This window comes from Zea mays, chromosome 4 (assembly GCF_902167145.1).
Source record: "Zea mays cultivar B73 chromosome 4, Zm-B73-REFERENCE-NAM-5.0, whole genome shotgun sequence".
In the NCBI taxonomy this organism is placed as follows: Eukaryota; Viridiplantae; Streptophyta; class Magnoliopsida; order Poales; family Poaceae; genus Zea; species Zea mays.
The window spans coordinates 245,713,301-245,731,238 of NC_050099.1; the positions used below are offsets into that span (position 1 = coordinate 245,713,301).

At 49.9% G+C, this 17,938-nt stretch overlaps 1 protein-coding gene across 1 annotated transcript; it reads left to right on the plus strand.

Moving 5' to 3' along the window:
- The first annotated feature begins 13,564 nt into the window (after positions 1 to 13,564).
- Positions 13,565 to 17,933, plus strand: LOC100272658 (uncharacterized). The gene is made up of 16 exons (NM_001147116.1): positions 13,565 to 13,795; positions 13,887 to 13,966; positions 14,091 to 14,159; positions 14,278 to 14,335; positions 14,433 to 14,485; positions 14,593 to 14,635; positions 14,723 to 14,784; positions 14,941 to 15,060; positions 15,190 to 15,292; positions 15,406 to 15,455; positions 15,893 to 16,021; positions 16,097 to 16,348; positions 16,465 to 16,544; positions 16,783 to 16,909; positions 16,992 to 17,135; positions 17,425 to 17,933. Exons 1-16 carry the CDS (start codon positions 13,708 to 13,710, stop codon positions 17,608 to 17,610), a joined length of 1,644 nt encoding a protein of 547 aa, NP_001140588.1. The 5' UTR covers positions 13,565 to 13,707; the 3' UTR covers positions 17,611 to 17,933.
- Positions 17,934 to 17,938: the final 5 nt, after the last annotated feature.

Here is a 17,938-nt window from a genome sequence, read left to right on the forward strand (position 1 = left end):
GGCTGTTTCGGTTTGGGGCACCGGACTGTCCGGTGGTGCACCGGACAGTGTCCGGTGCGCCAGGCTGCCTCGGCCGAAGAGGTCGCTCTCGGGAATTTGCTAACGGCGTACGGCTAAAATTCACCGGACTGTCCGGTGTGCACCGGACTGTCCGGTGAGCACCGGACTGTCCAGTGAGCCAACGGTCGGCCGGGCCAACGGTCGGCCGCGCGATCTGCGCGGGACACGTGGCCGAGCCAACGGTCGGAAGGGGGCACCGGACTGTCCGGTGTGCACCGGACATGTCCGGTGCGCCAACGGCTCCCGCATCTGCAACGGTCGACTGCGTTGTTTAAGGAAGGAAATCGGGCACCGGACAGTGTCCGGTGTGCACCGGACTGTCCGGTGCGCCCGACGACAGAAGGCAAAGATGGCCTTCCAGATTTGTTCTCAACGGCTCCTAGCTGCCTTGGGGCTATAAAAGGGACCCCTAGGCGCATGGAGGAGAAAACCAAGCAACCTAAGAGCATTCTTGATCATCCACTCTCATTCTTTGCGCATTCGTTTGTCATTCTAAGTGATTCGAGCTCCGTTCTAGTGAGAACTTTGAGATAGTCTTTTGAGCTCGATTCTTGGCCGTGTGTGTGCGCATTTTTGCTGTGGATTTGTGTGTGTTGCTTCCCTCCCTTACTCCGTATTTCTTTGTGAATCTCAAGTGTAAGGGCGAGAGACTCCAAGTTGTGGAGATTCCTCGCAAACGGGAAATTGAAAGGAAAAGCATAACACTGTGGTATTCAAGTTGATCATTGGATCACTTGAGAGGAGTTGAGTGCAACTCTCGTCCGTTGGGACGCCACAACGTGGAGTAGGCAAGTTTTGTACTTGGCCGAACCACGGGATAAATCACTGTGTCTTCTCTGTGTTGAATTCTTTGTGATTGTCATATTGTGCAAGATCTCCTCTTTAGCCACTTGGCAATTATTGTGCTAACCCTTAACAAGCTTTTGTGGCTATAAGTTTAAGTTTTACAGGATCACCTATTCACCCCCCCCTCTAGGTGCTCTCAATTGGTATCAAAGCCGTTCTCTTCAAGGAAGGGACTAACCGCCCGAAGAGATGGATCCTAAGGGGAAGGGAATCGTGATCAACAACAAGGAAAAGGAGTTCTTCGTCAACGAGCCAAAAGATGACAAATCCAACGACTCTGGCTCAGGCCACAGACGTAAAGATGGGAAGAAGAAGAAGACACGACGTATCAAGGAGATCGTCTACTACGACAGCGACGAGTCTACTTCTTCCCACAAGGACGACGACTACGACAAACAAAAGACGGTTAACTCAAACTTTTCTTTTGATTATTCGCGCATTCCGCACAGCTCAAATGCTCATTTGCTCCCCATTCCACTTGGCAAGCCCCCTCACTTTGATGGAGAGGACTACGGATTTTGGAGTCACAAAATGCGTACACACCTATTTTCTCTCCATCCAAGCATTTGGGAGATTGTGGAAAGTGGAATGAAATTTGATAGCTCGGATAGTCCTTCATTTATTAATGAACAGATCCATAAAAATGCACAAGCTACTACTGTGTTGCTAGCCTCTTTGTGCAGGGACGAGTATCACAAGGTGAGCGGCTTGGACAATGCCAAGCAGATTTGGGACACCCTCAAGATCTCTCATGAGGGGAATGATGTCACCTTACTCACCAAGATGGAGTTGGTGGAGGGCGAGCTCGGACGATTCGCGATGATAAGGGGCGAGGAGCCGACGCAAACATACAACCGGCTCAAGATCCTTATCAACAAAATAAGGAGCTACGGAAGCACGCGATGGACGGATCACGACGTCGTCCGCCTAATGCTAAGGTCATTTACTGTTCTTGATCCTCATCTCGTGAACAATATTCGTGAGAATCCCAGGTACACAAAGATGACGCCCGAGGAGGTACTCGGGAAATTCGTAAGCGGACGGATGATGATCAAGGAGGCAAGATACGTCGACGACGCCTTGAATGGTCTGATCAACGAGCCTCAACCCATTGCTCTCAAGGCAACGAGGAGCAAGGAGGTGCTACCCAGCAAGGTGGCACAAATTGAGGCTGTCGGTCTTAATGATGAAGAGATGGCCCTCATCATTAAAAGATTCAAGACGACGCTAAAAGGTCGAAAGGGTCAGCCAAGCAAGGCTAAGACCAAGGGAAAGCGATCATGCTTCAAATGTGGTAAGCTTGGTCATTTTATTGCTAACTGTCCCGACAATGATAGTGATCAGGATCAAGGGAACAAGAGGGAAAAGAAGAAGAACTATAAGAAGGCAAAGGGCGAGGCGCATCTAGGCAAGGAGTGGGATTCGGACTGCTCCTCTTCCGACTCCGACAATGAAGGACTCGCCGCCACCGCCTTCAACAAGTCTTCCCTCTTCCCAAACGAGCGTCACACTTGCCTCATGGCAAGAGAGAAGAAGGTAATCACTCGTAATGATGTCACTTATGATTCTTCTAGTGACGATGAGTCTAGTGATGATGAAATAGATTATTCTAGTTTGTTCAAGGGACTGGATAGAAATAAAATTGATAAAATCAATGAATTGATTGATGTCTTGAATGAAAAGGATAGGCTTTTAGAAAAGCAAGAGGATTTGTTGTATGATGAGCATGATAAGTTTGTAGAGGCACAAAAATCCTATGCGTTAGAAGTTAAAAGAAATGAAGTTCTTTCTAGTGAATTATCTTCTTGTCATGAAAACATTGCTACTTTAAAGAGTATTAATGATGATTTAAATGCTAAGCTAGAAAAATCTAGTAAATCAACATCTTGTGTAGAACATGTTGTGATTTGCACTAGGTGTAAAGATTTTGACATTGATGCGTGTAGTGAACATCTAGCTTCAATTTCTAAATTGAATGATGAAGTGTCTAGTCTTAATGCCCAACTTAAGACTAGCAAAAGCGAATTTGATAAATTGAAATTTGCAAGGGATGCCTATACGATTGGTAGACATCCCTCAATTAAGGACGGACTTGGCTACAAAAGGGAAGCCAAGAACTTAACAAGCCATAAGGCTCCCATTCCCGCTAAGGAGAAAGGGAAGGCCCCTATGGCTACTAGTGCTAAAAAGAACCATGCCTTTTTGTATCATGATAGGAAAGATTCTAGAAATGCTTTTAGAAGTTATGATGCCTTTGATTCACATGCTTATGATTCTTATGCTATGACTGCCTCTAGTTCTCATGTTGTGCATAATAGAAAGGTTTGTAGAAGAAATGTTATTCACAATATGCCTAGGAGAAATGTTGCTCATAGGAAAGTTCATGGACCTTCTACAACTTATCATGCCCTAAATGCTTCCTTTGCTATTTGTAGAAAGGGTAGGAAAATAGTTGCTAGGAAGTTAGGGGCAAAATGCAAGGGAGACAAAACTTGCATTTGGGTCCCTAAGGAAATTTGCACTAACCTTGTAGGACCCAACAAGAGTTGGGTACCTAAGTCCCAAGCCTAAATTTGCCTTGCAGGTTTATGCATCCGGGGGTTCAAGCTGGATTATCGACAGCGGATGCACAAACCATATGACGGGGGAGAAGAAGATGTTCACTTCCTACGTCAAGAATAAGGATTCCCAAGATTCAATTATATTCGGTGATGGGAATCAAGGCAAGGTAAAAGGGTTAGGTAAAATTGCAATTTCTAATGAGCATTCTATCTCTAATGTATTTTTAGTAGAGAGTCTTGGATATAATTTGCTATCTGTTAGTCAATTATGTCATATGGGATATAACTGTCTATTTACAAATATAGATGTGTCTGTCTTTAGAAGAAGCGATGGTTCATTAGCTTTTAAGGGTGTATTAGACGGCAAACTTTATTTAGTTGATTTTGCAAAAGAAGAGGCCGGTCTAGATGCATGCTTAATAGCTAAGACTAGCATGGGCTGGCTGTGGCATCGCCGCTTAGCACATGTGGGGATGAAGAACCTTCACAAGCTTCTAAAGGGAGAACACGTGATAGGGTTGACTAACGTACAATTCGAAAAAGATAGACCTTGTGCAGCTTGTCAAGCAGGTAAACAAGTGGGAGGAGCACATCACAGCAAGAATGTGATGACCACTTCAAGACCCCTGGAGCTGCTGCATATGGACCTCTTCGGACCCGTCGCCTATCTGAGCATAGGAGGGAGTAAGTATGGTTTAGTTATTGTTGATGACTTTTCCCGCTTCACTTGGGTGTTCTTTTTGCAGGATAAGTCTGAAACCCAAGGGACCCTCAAGCGCTTCCTCAGGAGAGCTCAAAATGAGTTTGAGCTCAAGGTGAAGAAGATAAGAAGCGACAACGGGTCCGAGTTCAAGAACCTTCAAGTGGAGGAGTTCCTTGAGGAGGAAGGGATCAAGCATGAGTTCTCCGCTCCCTACACACCACAGCAAAATGGTGTGGCAGAGAGGAAGAACATGACGCTAATCGACATGGCGAGGACTATGCTTGGAGAATTCAAGACCCCCGAGCGTTTTTGGTCGGAAGCCGTGAACACGGCTTGCCACGCCATCAACAGGGTCTACCTTCACCGCCTCCTCAAGAAGACGTCATATGAGCTTCTAACCGGTAACAAACCCAATGTATCGTACTTTCGTGTATTTGGGAGCAAATGCTACATTCTAGTGAAGAAGGGTAGAAATTCTAAATTTGCTCCCAAAGCTGTAGAAGGGTTTTTGTTAGGTTATGACTCAAATACAAAGGCGTATAGAGTCTTCAACAAATCATCGGGTTTGGTTGAAGTCTCTAGCGACGTTGTATTTGATGAGACTAATGGCTCTCCAAGAGAGCAAGTTGTTGATTGTGATGATGTAGATTAAGAAGATGTTCCAACGGCCGCTATACGAACCATGGCGATTGGAGAAGTGCGGCCACAGGAACAACAAGATCAACCCTCTTCCTCAACTATGGTGCATCCCCCAACTGAAGATGACGTACAGGTACCTCAAGTGGAGGCGCTAGAACAAGGGGGAGCACAAGATGATCAAGTAATGGAGGAAGAAGCGCAACCGGCACCTCCAACCCAAGTTAGGGCGATGATTCAAAGGGATCATCCCGTCGACCAAATTCTGGGTGACATTAGCAAGGGAGTAACTACTCGATCTCGATTAGTTAATTTTTGTGAGCATTACTCCTTTGTCTCTTCTATTGAGCCTTTCAGGGTAGAGGAGGCCTTGCTAGATCCGGACTGGGTGTTGGCCATGCAGGAGGAGCTCAACAACTTCAAGCGCAATGAAGTTTGGACACTGGTGCCTCGTCCGAAGCAAAATGTTGTGGGAACCAAGTGGGTGTTCCGCAACAAACAGGACGAGCACGGGGTGGTGACGAGGAACAAGGCTCGACTTGTGGCAAAAGGTTATGCCCAAGTCGTAGGTTTGGACTTTAAGGAGACGTTTGCTCCTGTGGCTAGGCTAGAATCAATTCGTATCTTGCTAGCATATGCCGCTCACCATTCTTTCAGGTTGTACCAAATGGATGTGAAGAGCGCTTTCCTCAACGGGCCAATCAAGGAGGAGGTGTACGTGGAGCAACCCCTGGCTTCGAGGATGAACGGTACCCCGACCACGTGTGTAAGCTCTCTAAGGCGCTCTATGGACTTAAGCAAGCCCCAAGAGCATGGTATGAATGCCTTAGAGACTTTTTAATTGCTAATGCTTTCAAGGTTGGGAAAGCCGATCCAACTCTTTTTACTAAGACATGTGATGGTGATTTATTTGTGTGCCAAATTTATGTCGATGACATAATATTTGGTTCTACTAACCAAAAGTCTTGTGAAGAGTTTAGCAGGGTGATGACGCAGAAATTCGAGATGTCGATGATGGGCGAGTTGAACTACTTCCTTGGGTTCCAAGTGAAGCAACTCAAGGACGGCACCTTCATCTCCCAAACAAAGTACACGCAAGATCTGCTAAAGCGGTTTGGGATGAAGGATGCCAAGCCCGCAAAGACTCCGATGGGGACCGACGGACACACCGACCTCAACAAAGGAGGTAAGTCCGTTGATCAAAAAGCATACCGGTCAATGATAGGTTCTTTGCTTTACTTATGTGCTAGTAGACCGGATATTATGCTTAGCGTATGCATGTGTGCTAGATTTCAATCCGATCCTAAGGAGTGTCACTTAGTGGCGGTGAAGCGAATTCTTAGATATTTGGTTGCTACGCCTTGCTTCGGGCTCTGGTATCCAAAGGGGTCTACCTTTGACTTAGTTGGATACTCAGACTCCGACTATGCTGGATGTAAGGTCGATAGGAAGAGTACATCGGGGACGTGCCAATTCTTAGGAAGGTCCCTGGTGTCATGGAACTCTAAGAAACAAACCTCCGTTGCCCTATCCACCGCTGAGGCCGAGTACGTTGCCGCAGGTCAGTGTTGCGCGCAACTACTTTGGATGAGGCAAACCCTCCGGGACTTTGGCTACAATCTGAGCAAAGTCCCACTCCTATGTGACAATGAGAGTGCTATCCGCATGACGGAGAATCCTGTTGAGCACAGCCGCACAAAGCACATAGACATCCGGCATCACTTTTTGAGAGACCACCAGCAAAAGGGAGATATCGAAGTGTTTCATGTTAGCACCGAGAACCAGCTAGCCGATATCTTCACCAAGCCTCTAGATGAGAAGACCTTTTGCAGGTTGCGTAGTGAGCTAAATGTCTTAGATTCGCGGAACCTGGATTGAATTGTAGCATACATGTACTTATGCTTTTGATCATGTTCCTTTTTGCATTTTGTTGCTTATTATGGTGCTCAAGTTGTACAAACACTCCCTGGACCTCACAAGCCCGTTGCAAAATGATGCACATGTTTAGGGGGAGATGTGTTACAACTTGACCCTTTGAGACTAACCATGTGCTTGAGTTTGATGATTTAGTCTCGAAGGAGGATTGAAAGGGAAAAAGTGGACTTGGACCATGAAAGACTTCCACTGCACTCCGATGAGAGGGTAACTTATTCCAAGTTCATCTTTAGACTCTTATTGCCTTTGTATTCTTATTGAAGATTTTGGTGAGGCAATGGGGTTAAAAGGCCAAGATTGATCCTGTTTTGGTGCTTGATGCCAAAGGGGGAGAAAATAAAGGCCAAAGCGATAAATGGATCAGCTACCACTTGAGAGATTTTGAAAACAGTAGAATAGCTTTTATTGTCTCTTATTGTCTCTCTTGTCAAAAGTTGGCTTCTTGTGGGGAGAAGTGTTGATTATGGGAAATAGGGGGAGTTTTTGAAATCTTTGATCAATCTCTTTTGGAATGACTCTCTTTATGCTTCAACATGTGTGTTTGACTTAAAGATAGAGATTTGAGTTTGATTTGCAAAAACAAACCAAGTGGTGGCAAAGGATGATCCATATATGCCAAAATTGAATCAAAATCAATTTGAGTTTTATTTGAAGTGATTTTGCACTTGTTCTAGTTGCTTTATGTTGTGATTGGCATAAATCACCAAAAAGGGGGGGATTGAAAGGGAAATGTGCCCTTGGGCCATTTCTAAGTATTTTGGTGATTGAGTGTCAACACAAGTGCTTGAATGTGAATCAATGCCCATGGATGAACAAAGTGCAAATCTAGAGCAAAGGTATGTTTCTAAGTCTTAGTACATTGGTTTTGTGTACTAATATACTTGTCTAAGTATTAGAAACAGGAAGAAGAAGAAAAGAAGAGAGTTGGCTGTGTACAGCCAAGAGGCTGTTTCGGTTTGGGGCACCGGACTGTCCGGTGGTGCACCGGACAGTGTCCGGTGCGCCAGGCTGCCTCGGCCGAAGAGGTCGCTCTCGGGAATTTGCTGACGGCGTACGGCTAAAATTCACCGGACTGTCCGGTGTGCACCGGACTGTCCGGTGAGCCAACGGTCGGCCGGGCCAACGGTCGGCCGCGCGATCTGCGCGGGACACGTGGCCGAGCCAACGGTTGGAAGGGGGCACCGGACTGTCCGGTGTGCACCGGACATGTCCGGTGCGCCAATGGCTCCCGCATCTGCAACGGTCGACTGCGCTGTTTAAGGAAGGAAATCGGGCACCGGACAGTGTCCGGTGTGCACCGGACTGTCCGGTGCGCCCGACGACAGAAGGCAAAGATGGCCTTCCAGATTTGTTCTCAACGGCTCCTAGCTGCCTTGGGGCTATAAAAGGGACCCCTAGGCGCATGGAGGAGAAAACCAAGCAACCTAAGAGCATTCTTGATCATCCACACTCATTCTTTGCGCATTCGTTTGTCATTCTAAGTGATTCGAGCTCCGTTCTAGTGAGAACTTTGAGATAGTCTTTTGAGCTCGATTCTTGGCCGTGTGTGTGCGCATTTTTGCTGTGGATTTGTGTGTGTTGCTTCCCTCCCTTACTCCGTATTTCTTTGTGAATCTCAAGTGTAAGGGCGAGAGACTCCAAGTTGTGGAGATTCCTCGCAAACGGGAAATTGAAAGGAAAAGCATAACACTGTGGTATTCAAGTTGATCATTGGATCACTTGAGAGGAGTTGAGTGCAACTCTCGTCCGTTGGGACGCCACAACGTGGAGTAGGCAAGTTTTGTACTTGGCCGAACCACGGGATAAATCACTGTGTCTTCTCTGTGTTGAATTCTTTGTGATTGTCATATTGTGCAAGATCTCCTCTCTAGCCACTTGGCAATTATTGTGCTAACCCTTAACAAGCTTTTGTGGCTATAAGTTTAAGTTTTACAGGATCACCTATTCACCCCCCCTCTAGGTGCTCTCAGGGTTTCCGAGGGTTCTTGTACTCGGCGGCGGCGACAAGGTCCGCGTCGGCGGCGTCGCGTTTCGCTTGCGACTTCTTCTTGCCTTTCTTCTTGGCGCCACGCTGAGTTGACGCCTCGGGGGCGTCTTCCGGTGGGCGGCCCTGGGGCTGCTTGTCCTTCCGGAAGATAGCCTCAACCGCCTCCTGGCCAGAGGCGAACTTGGTGGCGATGTCCATCAGCTCGCTCGCCCTGGCGGGGGTTTTGCGACCCAGCTTGCTGACCAGGTCGCGGCAAGTGGTGCCAGCGAGGAACGTGTCGATGACATCTGAATCGGTGATGTTGGGCAGCTCGGTGCGCTGCTTCGAGAATCGCCGGATGTAGTCCCGGAGAGACTCTCCCGGCTGCTGTCGGCAGCTTCGGAGGTCCCAGGAGTTTCCGGGGCGCACGTACGTGCCCTAGAAATTGCCGGCGAAGGCTTGGACCAGGTCGTCCCAGTTGGAGATCTGCCCCGGAGGCAGGTGCTCCAACCAGGCGCGAGCGGTGTCGGAGAGGAACAAGGGGAGGTTGCGGATGATGAGGTTGTCATCGTCCGTTCCACCCAGTTGACAGGCCAGCCGGTAGTCCGCGAGCCACAGTTCCGGTCTCGTCTCCCCCGAGTACTTTGTGATAGTAGTCGGGGGTCGGAACCGGGTCGGGAACGACGCCCGTCGTATGGCGCTGCTGAAAGCCTGCGGACCGGGTGGTTCGGGCGAGGGACTCCGATCCTCCCCGCTGTCGTAGCGTCCCCCACGCCTGGGGTGATAGCCTCGGCGCACCCTCTCGTCGAGGTGGGCCCGACGGTCGTGGTGATGGTGCTCATTGACGAGGCGACCCGGGGCCGCAGGCGCTGTGTCGCGCGTGCGCCCGGTGTGGACCGAGGCTTCCCGCATGAATCGGGAAGTCGCGGCGCGATGTTCCGAGGGGTACCCCTGCCTTCAGGAGGCGGAGCTTTCGGCCCGTCGGACCGCGGCGCCCTCCAGGAGATTCTTGAGCTCTCCCTGAATCCGCCGCCCCTCGGTGGTTGATGGCTCCGGCATCGCGCGGAGAAGCATTGCTGTTGTAGCCAGGTTCTGGCCGACTCCACTGGAAGCGTGTGGCGGCCTCACCCGGACATCATCGGCGATGCGGTGCTGGATACCCTAGGGTAGATGGCGCACTTCTCCGGCCGGAGGTTGGCCCGCCCATTCCTGCTCGATGTCCCGGCGGATCGGCTCAAGCGTTCCTGCTCCCTCGTCGAGCCTGGCCTGCACCCCACGGATTTGCTCGAGCTGTGGGTCAGCTAGCTCCCGTTGGATGTCAACGCGAGGCACATGCCTAGGGAGATCACCGTTCTCCGGCACACCAAGATGGTTGCCTTCGGAGGGACCCCCTAGATCGACGTGGAAACATTCACGACTTGGGCCGCAGTCCTCGTCGCCGAGGCTGCGGCTACCGTCGGAACAGTCGGAAAGGCAGTAGTCGCATGCGGTCATGAAGTCCCGCATGACACTGGGGTTACCAAGTCCGGAAAAATCCCAACAGAAGTCGGGCACGTCATCTTCCTCGGACCCCGAGGGCCCGTAGGTTGAGACGTCCGTCAGCCGGTCCCAGGGTGACCGCATACGAAACCCCAGAGGGTTTGGACTCGCCTCTACGAGAGCGTCCGCCAAAGCGAAGTCGCTTGGCGGGTCAAGGCCGAATCCAAAGGGCGTGAGATGGGAATCGGTGGGTACCTCTTGGTCGACGGGCGGTGACGAAGTCACGTCAGGGACTGACCGCACCGTCGTCTCAGGTACGAGGGTGACGCCCAGCAAGCCTTTCGCGATCGTGCTGGCGTCGTCCGTTTGCTTGGGATTGGCGTGTTGCGGGGAGACGGCGCTCGTCTTCATCTCAAACGCGAGGTCGATGCCCGACGTGCCCCCCGTTGGGGTGCCGGTGTCGTCGACTCGCTCGACAGCCGATGAGGTGCCGCCTCCTGCTTGGCCTTGGTTGCCCCGCCTCCTCCTCCGTCGGTGGGGGAGAGGGCGGGGTGAGCTCGAACGTTGTTCTTCCACCACGCGGGGAGGACGTCGTCGATTCCGCCGCCGGTAGGCGGGCTGTCGGCCGCCATTGTCGCTGTCGCACGGCGGGGGAAGGAGTATCATGTCGTAGCTGCCGTCGAGGGACATGAACTCAAGACTCCCGAAATGGAGCACCGTCCCGGGCTGGAAAGGTTGCTGGAGACTGCCCATCTGGAGCTTGATGGGTAGCTGTTCGTCAACACACAGCAGGCCCCTACCTGGCGCGCCAACTGTCGGCGTTTCGAGACTGGGGGGGTCCCTGGGCCGACGAGTGAAGATGTCGCCGCGTGCCCCAGCCCAGATGGGTCAGCGCGAGACGGAGCGCGAAGGGGGGAAAAAGGCAGCCGGAGCGAGAGAGAGAGAGGTGGGAATCCCGCAGCCTTCGTGTTTGTCCCGCGCCAGGGTCGGGTGCGCTTGCAGTAGGGGGTTACAAGCGTCCACGCGGGAGGGGAGCGAGCGACCTCACGCGAGCGCCTGTCCCGTCCTCTTCCCCGCGCGGCCAACCCTCTGTAAGAGGGCCCTGGTCCTTCCTTTTATAGGCGTAAGGAGAGGATCCAGGTGTACAATGGGGGGGTGTAGCAGAGTGCTAATGTGTCTAGCGGAGGAGAGCTAGCGCCCTAAGTACATGCCATCGTGGCAGCCGGAGAGGTTTTGGCACCCGGTTCGTGTGGTGTCGTGGTCGTCGGAGGAGCGCTGGAGCCTGGCGGAAAGACAGCTATCGGGGCTGTCGAGTCCTTGCTGACGTCCTCTTGCTTCCGTAAGGGGGCTGAGAGCCGCCATCGTCATAGAGCGTGCAGGGCGCCATCATTACTTGTCTGGCGGAGCGAGCCAGATGGGACGCCAGTCTTGTTCCCCATAGCCTGAGTCAACTTGGGGTAGGGTAATGATGGCGCCTCCTGTTGACGTGGTCGGTCCGTGCCTTCGGTTGGGCGATGTGGAGGCTTCTCCGAGGTCGAGGTCGAGTCTGTCTTCCGAGGCCGAGGTCGAGTCCGAGCCCCTGGGTCGGGCGAGGCGGAGATCGTCGGCGGAGGCCAGGGCTAAGTCCGAGCCCTGGGGTCGAGCGAAGCGGAGTTCGTCGTCTTCCGGGGCTGAGCCCGAGTCCGAGCCCTGGGTCGGGCGGAGCGGAGTTCGCCGTCTTCCGGGGCTGAGCTCGAGTCCGAGCCCTGGGTCGGGCGGAGCGGAGTTCGCCGTCTTCCGCGGCTGAGCCCGAGTCCGAGCCCTGGGTCGGGCGGAGCGGAGTTCGTCGTCTTCTGGGGCTGAGCCCGAGTCCGAGCCCTGGGTCGGGCGAAGCGGAGTTTCCTATGGTGCCTGAGGCCGGGCCTGACTGCCGGTCAGCCTCACTCTGTCGAGTGGCACAGCAGTCGGAGCGGCGTAGGCGGCGCTGTCCTTTTGTCAGGCCGGTCAGTGGAGCGGCGAAGTGACTGTGGTCACTTCGGCTCAGTCGACTGGAGGGCGTGCGTCAGGATAAAGGTGTCAGGCCACCTTTGCATTAAATGCCCCTGCGATTTGTTCGGTAGCGTGGCGATTTGGCCAGGGTTGCTTCTTGGCGAAGACTGGGCCTCGGGCGAGCCGGAAGTATGTTCGTCGCTGGAGGGGGGCCTCGGGCGAGACGGAGATCCTCCGGGGTCGGCTGCCCTTGCCCGAGGCTAGGCTCGGGCGAGGCGTGATCGAGTCCCTCGAATGGACCGATCCCTGACTTAGTCGCACCCATCAGGCATTTGCAGCTTTGTGCTGATGGGGGTTACCGGCTGAGAATTAGGAGTCTTGAGGGTACCCCTAATTATGGTCCCCGACACATATTTTGGTGGTTGGGGCTATAAATACCCTAACCACCCCACATTCAATGGCATCCAAGTTTCTACACTTCTACACCTTACAAGAGCTATAACATTTAATACAAGACACACCAAAGAGATCAAATCCTCTTCCAACTCCACACAAAAGCTTTAGTGATTAGAGAGAGTGATTTGTTGTGTTCATTTGAGCTCTTGCGCTTGGATTGCTTCTTTTCTTTCTCATTCTTCTTGCGATCAACTCAATTGTAACCGAGGCAAGAGACACCAATTGTGTGGTGGTCCTTGCGGGAACTTAGTGTCTCGTTTGATTGAGAAGAGAAGCTCACTCGGTCCGAGGGACCGTTTGAGAGAGGGAAAGGGTTGAAAGAGACCCGGTCTTTGTGACCACCTCAACGGGGAGTAGGTTTGCAAGAACCGAACCTCAGTAAAAACAAATCATCGTGTCTCGCTCTTTATTCGCTCACGATTTGTTTTGCGCCCTCTCTCTCGGACTCATTATTATTTCTAACGCTAACCCGGCTTGTAAGTTGTGCTTAAGTTTGTAAATTTTAGATTCGCCATATTCACCCCCTCTAGGCGACTTTCAACCTAGTTAATGATCCATTGTTCCTGTAGAATAGTCCCAAACACCCATAAAGGAAAAAAAATAAAAAATATGAAACCTGTAAAGGATCCATGGTTCCGTCGGGCCGTCTGGGCCAGAAAGAGGCCCATGTGTTTTCCTCTAATTTCGTGGTGAAATATTTCAAAAGTTTTGAATTCAGGTCCTCCCAAATACCATCCCTATCTCAAAAAAAGCAATCGTATCGTCTATCGTAGCACGGTAATCGGAAGCGTCCAAGACTATCTTTTCAAAACAAAAACTAGAAATCACGGGGAGCGTCCAACGCTACTTTTTTTTAAAAAATCAAAAACTTAAAAGAAATCACGGGTAGCGCCTCCGGTCTCCCACTCTCGCTGAAGTAGGGTCCCCCGTTTCAAATTGACACCCCGTCCAACGCAAACGAGAGGGAAAGCCGAAGCGAGTGCGAGTGCGGCCCTCAGCTGCTGCAGTTGCTCCTGCTCGTTTCTGCCTGCTCGTTTCTGCGGCGGCGGCGGCGGCGGCGGCCTAGCACCTGAGCGGGGCGGCGAGAGGGGACGGAGATGGATATCGCGCGGGCGGCTGCTGGCGTGGCCTGCTGCAAGGAGCACCAGAGGATCTACGCCGAGTGGTTCGCCCTGGCCGACCCAGGTAAGGCGCTCCTGCCCCTCGCTCCCACGCCGCCCCACAAAATCAGCGGAGGTTTGAGGCTTACTGCTCCGGCGGGGGGGCTTTGTTGTAGATGGCGACGGCCGCGTCACGGGCGCCGATGCCACCAGCTTCTTCGCCATGTCCGCGCTTTCACGCGCCGATCTCAAGCAGGTGAGCACGGGGCCGCTGGTCTCCTCCTGCTCCTCTTCTGACTTCTGGCCTGGGTGATATCATCTAGGATTATCGTTGACGAATGGGTAGTGACATTTCCCTGTTTGGGGATTTGCGTGCGAAGGTGTGGGCGATCGCGGATTCCAGGCGGCAGGGGTACCTCGGATTCGCCGAGTTCGTCACAGCAATGCAGGTTCGTTCCCTCGTGTGGATTAGCCGTAGCGTGTGAATCCGACGATCAACCGTGAGGTTGCGCTGCTGGTTTGGTGAACTGACGTGACGGTCTAACACGATCCATATGCAAACTGCAGCTCGTGTCTCTGGCCCAAGCAGGGAACGAGATCACACAGGACAGTCTGAAACGTGAAGGTAGTCGGCTGTGAACTGAACTTTACCTTCCTTTTCCCCTTTTGTGAGTTCATTTGGACGTGGATGTTAAATCTTTTGTTTATGGTGGTTCGTGGAGACCTGAGCACCTTGGATCCGCCTGTGATGGAAGGTGTTGATGAGCTACTGGCTGTAAGTCTGAAATCTTCAGATTCTGTGTCATTCAAAATGTATTTACCCCTTTCAACACGATACTATGATGGATTGTTGTGATGTAATGATGGATTGTTTCTTTCCAGAGATCCAAGGCTGTTGTGAAGAGAGTTCACCCAGATGACAATGGTATCCGATATGTTTAACCCTAGTTATACCCATGTGGCTGAATCGTCTTTGATATCACTTACCTATATGGCTATGTCTGCTCTTCAGGCACCACTCAGGCCCAAGCACCTTCCATATATCACTGGTTTGGTTCAAAATCAGCACAGAAGGTATTAGATTAACTTGTTGGATTTGGAATATCATGCAAAATCCTTGGCTGCTGCTTTCAATATGCTTTTCACTACGGCACAATCCATTTTTCATGGTATGTCGAGCATTGTGGTTTAGCGTTTGATTTATTTTGCGTTTAATCTGGCATTCTGCAGGTGCAGATGCCTCTGACTGCTGTTACCTCTGTAATTGATGGCTTGAAAAGACTCTATGTTGAAAAACTGAAGCCTTTGGAAGTCGCCTACAGATACAATGATTTTTCTCACCCATTATTGGTAAATAATTCCATTCACAGTTTTGTCTTGTTTGATGTATCAGTGTTATTGTTCTGAAGTTCTTTTGATGTTCATTGTGCTCTCACGTCATTATTTACATGTCACTTCATTGCTCCTACCATTTTCTAGACAAACAGTGATTTTGAAGCAAAGCCAATGGTTATGCTCTTGGGTCAGTATTCAACAGGGAAAACAACATTCATTAAGCATCTGCTAAAGACAAGCTACCCAGGTTTGATGCTTCATCTTATAAAACAGATTTGAGTATCAGGCTTATTGGCCATTTTGTTTTCAATTGCCTCTGAACGCATTAAAATTTGACTTTTTTGTCCGTTTGAATTTCAGGAGCTCACGTCGGACCAGAGCCAACAACTGATAGATTCGTAGTTGTCATGGTAACTGTTGGCGTGAATATTGTATTTGAAAGATCTGACTGATGTCAAATTGTCAATACAAAATGGATATGGGCATGTGTACTGAGAACGTTTCCCTTATATTGGCTAAAGCAATGTAGTTGGTCTTTGCTATTATGATATCATTGCAACAACTACTAGTCAGTATCATGAACTGGTGATTGCTGAAAATAAAACTTTAATATTGAAAATTTAGAATAATGGTTATGCATTTTTTACCCCTTTAAAGCTTCCTTCAAACCATACCGCATGCTCATGGGATGTTTCTTCATTTATTTTAGTGGTTCAAAACAAAACTTTACTGCTATTCTTTTACAAATCATATCGGTTTGCATTATCCACTGGCTCCCAGGCTGCCCTGTCAATGTATACATTCTTTTTTTTATTTGTCCCTCAAATTAATTTTGTTTTCATTTCAGTCAGGATCTGATGGAAGGACCATTCCTGGCAATACTATTGCCGTTCAAGCCGACATGCCATTCACTGGTCTTACAACCTTTGGGGGAGCGTTTCTGTCGAAGTTTGAATGCTCTCAGATGCCACATCCCGTAAGATTTAGTTTGATACCGGTAACATGTAGAATGCATTCATTTAGAAACTGAAACCTCCTTTGTTTCTTGAAGCTGCTAGAGCATATCACCTTTGTGGACACTCCTGGTGTTCTCTCTGGGGAAAAGCAACGGACCCAACGTAGCTATGATTTCACTGGTGTGACCTCATGGTTTGCTGCCAAGTGTGACCTTATCCTTCTTCTGTTTGACCCTCACAAGCTTGATATAAGTGATGAGTTCAAACGTGTCATTTCATCTTTACGTGGGCATGATGACAAAATACGCGTAGTGTTGAACAAGGCCGACCAAGTTGACACACAACAGGTACAAGTTTTTCCTTGCAATCGATTTGTATGACCTGTTATGCTTATCCTTTATTTCGTTTGCTAAAAGGTCTATTATGATGAATAATTTTTTTTCTTCTGTCTTCTGCGCTACAGCTTATGAGAGTGTATGGTGCATTGATGTGGTCTCTTGGGAAAGTGCTAAATACTCCTGAGGTTGTGCGTGTGTATATCGGGTACTTTCTTATGCCTGCTATTTGTTACATTTACTCCTCTATTACTTTTGAGCAATGGACGTGTTACAAGGCTTGTACAATAAGTAAAAAAATATATGCATGTTGATGGAGGTTCAAAATTCAAATTAAAATATATATCTAATTTGCATTGGGTTGTAGCCGAATCTTCACAAAAGTTAGCAGTTGTTCAACAGAGTATAAACTAATTGGGTTGTCACTTTGGAATCATTATTTGCAGATCATTTAATGATAAGCCAGTGAATGATTCAGCTGTTGGGCCAATTGGAAAAGACTTGTTTGAGAGGGAGCAAGATGACCTCCTCTGTGACCTGAAGGACATTCCTAAGAAAGCCTGTGATCGACGGGTAAGTTGAAATGTTGAGTCATCTGTCAGAATCCTCCCTTCCTGTACTGGATTTCTGAAACGGACAGCACCGTTTCTTCCAGGTCAATGAGTTTGTTAAGCGTGCCCGAGCTGCCAAGATCCATGCTTACATAATTGGCCATCTGAAGAAGGAGATGCCTGCAATGATGGGAAAAGCCAAGGCTCAGCAGCGACTCATAGACAACTTAGACGAGGAGTTTGCAAAGGTACTTACACATAACTTGATTGCTCGTATGTCTATGACTGGGGTCTAATTTCATATTTTCAGCAGAAGATTTTCTTGATAAGATTGATCATTTGAATAGTAAAATGTTGCTTTTGGGCAAAAGTTTTTTCTTGGGGGGTTACTAATGGGTAGGCTGCAGGTATATGATAACTCGTCTACAACTAACCTTGATTTGGTCGCACCTAAATCCAAAGTTACTGTCATTTTTCCTCTTTTCTTTTTGCTCAACATCCCTCTGCTTGGCTGATACTCGTGGTCCGGTGGAACAGGTGCAGAGGGAATACCATCTCCCCGCCGGAGACTTCCCCGACGTCGAGCACTTCAAGCAGGTGCTGGGCGGGTACAGCATCGACAAGTTCGAGAAGCTGAAGCCGAAGATGGTGCAGGCGGTGGACGACATGCTCGCTCACGACATCCCGGAGCTCCTCAAGAACTTGCGGAACCCGTACGAGTGAACTGATCTGACCTCTCGCGTCCGTCGGTTGTAAAAAGATTATCTTAGCTGTCACGTCCGGTGATGGCGGACGGACGAGGCAGACGTTCCTGGGAGGGAGATGCCTAGACGGTTACGGGTCACTACTTCTAGCTGTCCGCAGCTGTGCCAAAACCGAGAGGACACATGAGGGTTCAGATCGGACAGCCACAGCGCATAGCCTGTGTTGGTTTCGGCGTCAGTGCTCTCTGCACGCGAAGGAGCTGCTGCGGCACCGTTGCCGTGCCGTCTCGCTGTGATACATTTTCCCTCGTGACGAGATGAAAAGAGAGTTGCAGGCGGCAGAAGCG

Bases quoted from the DNA above. Each gene is read 5' to 3' on its own strand.
- LOC100272658 (NM_001147116.1), top strand. From the start codon at position 13,708: ATGGATATCGCGCGGGCGGCTGCTGGCGTGGCCTGCTGCAAGGAGCAC. The intron at 14,336-14,432 runs GTAGTCGGCTGT...TGGTTCGTGGAG, and splicing joins GGACAGTCTGAAACGTGAAG to ACCTGAGCACCTTGGATCCG. The intron at 16,022-16,096 runs GTAAGATTTAGT...TGTTTCTTGAAG, and splicing joins GCTCTCAGATGCCACATCCC to CTGCTAGAGCATATCACCTT.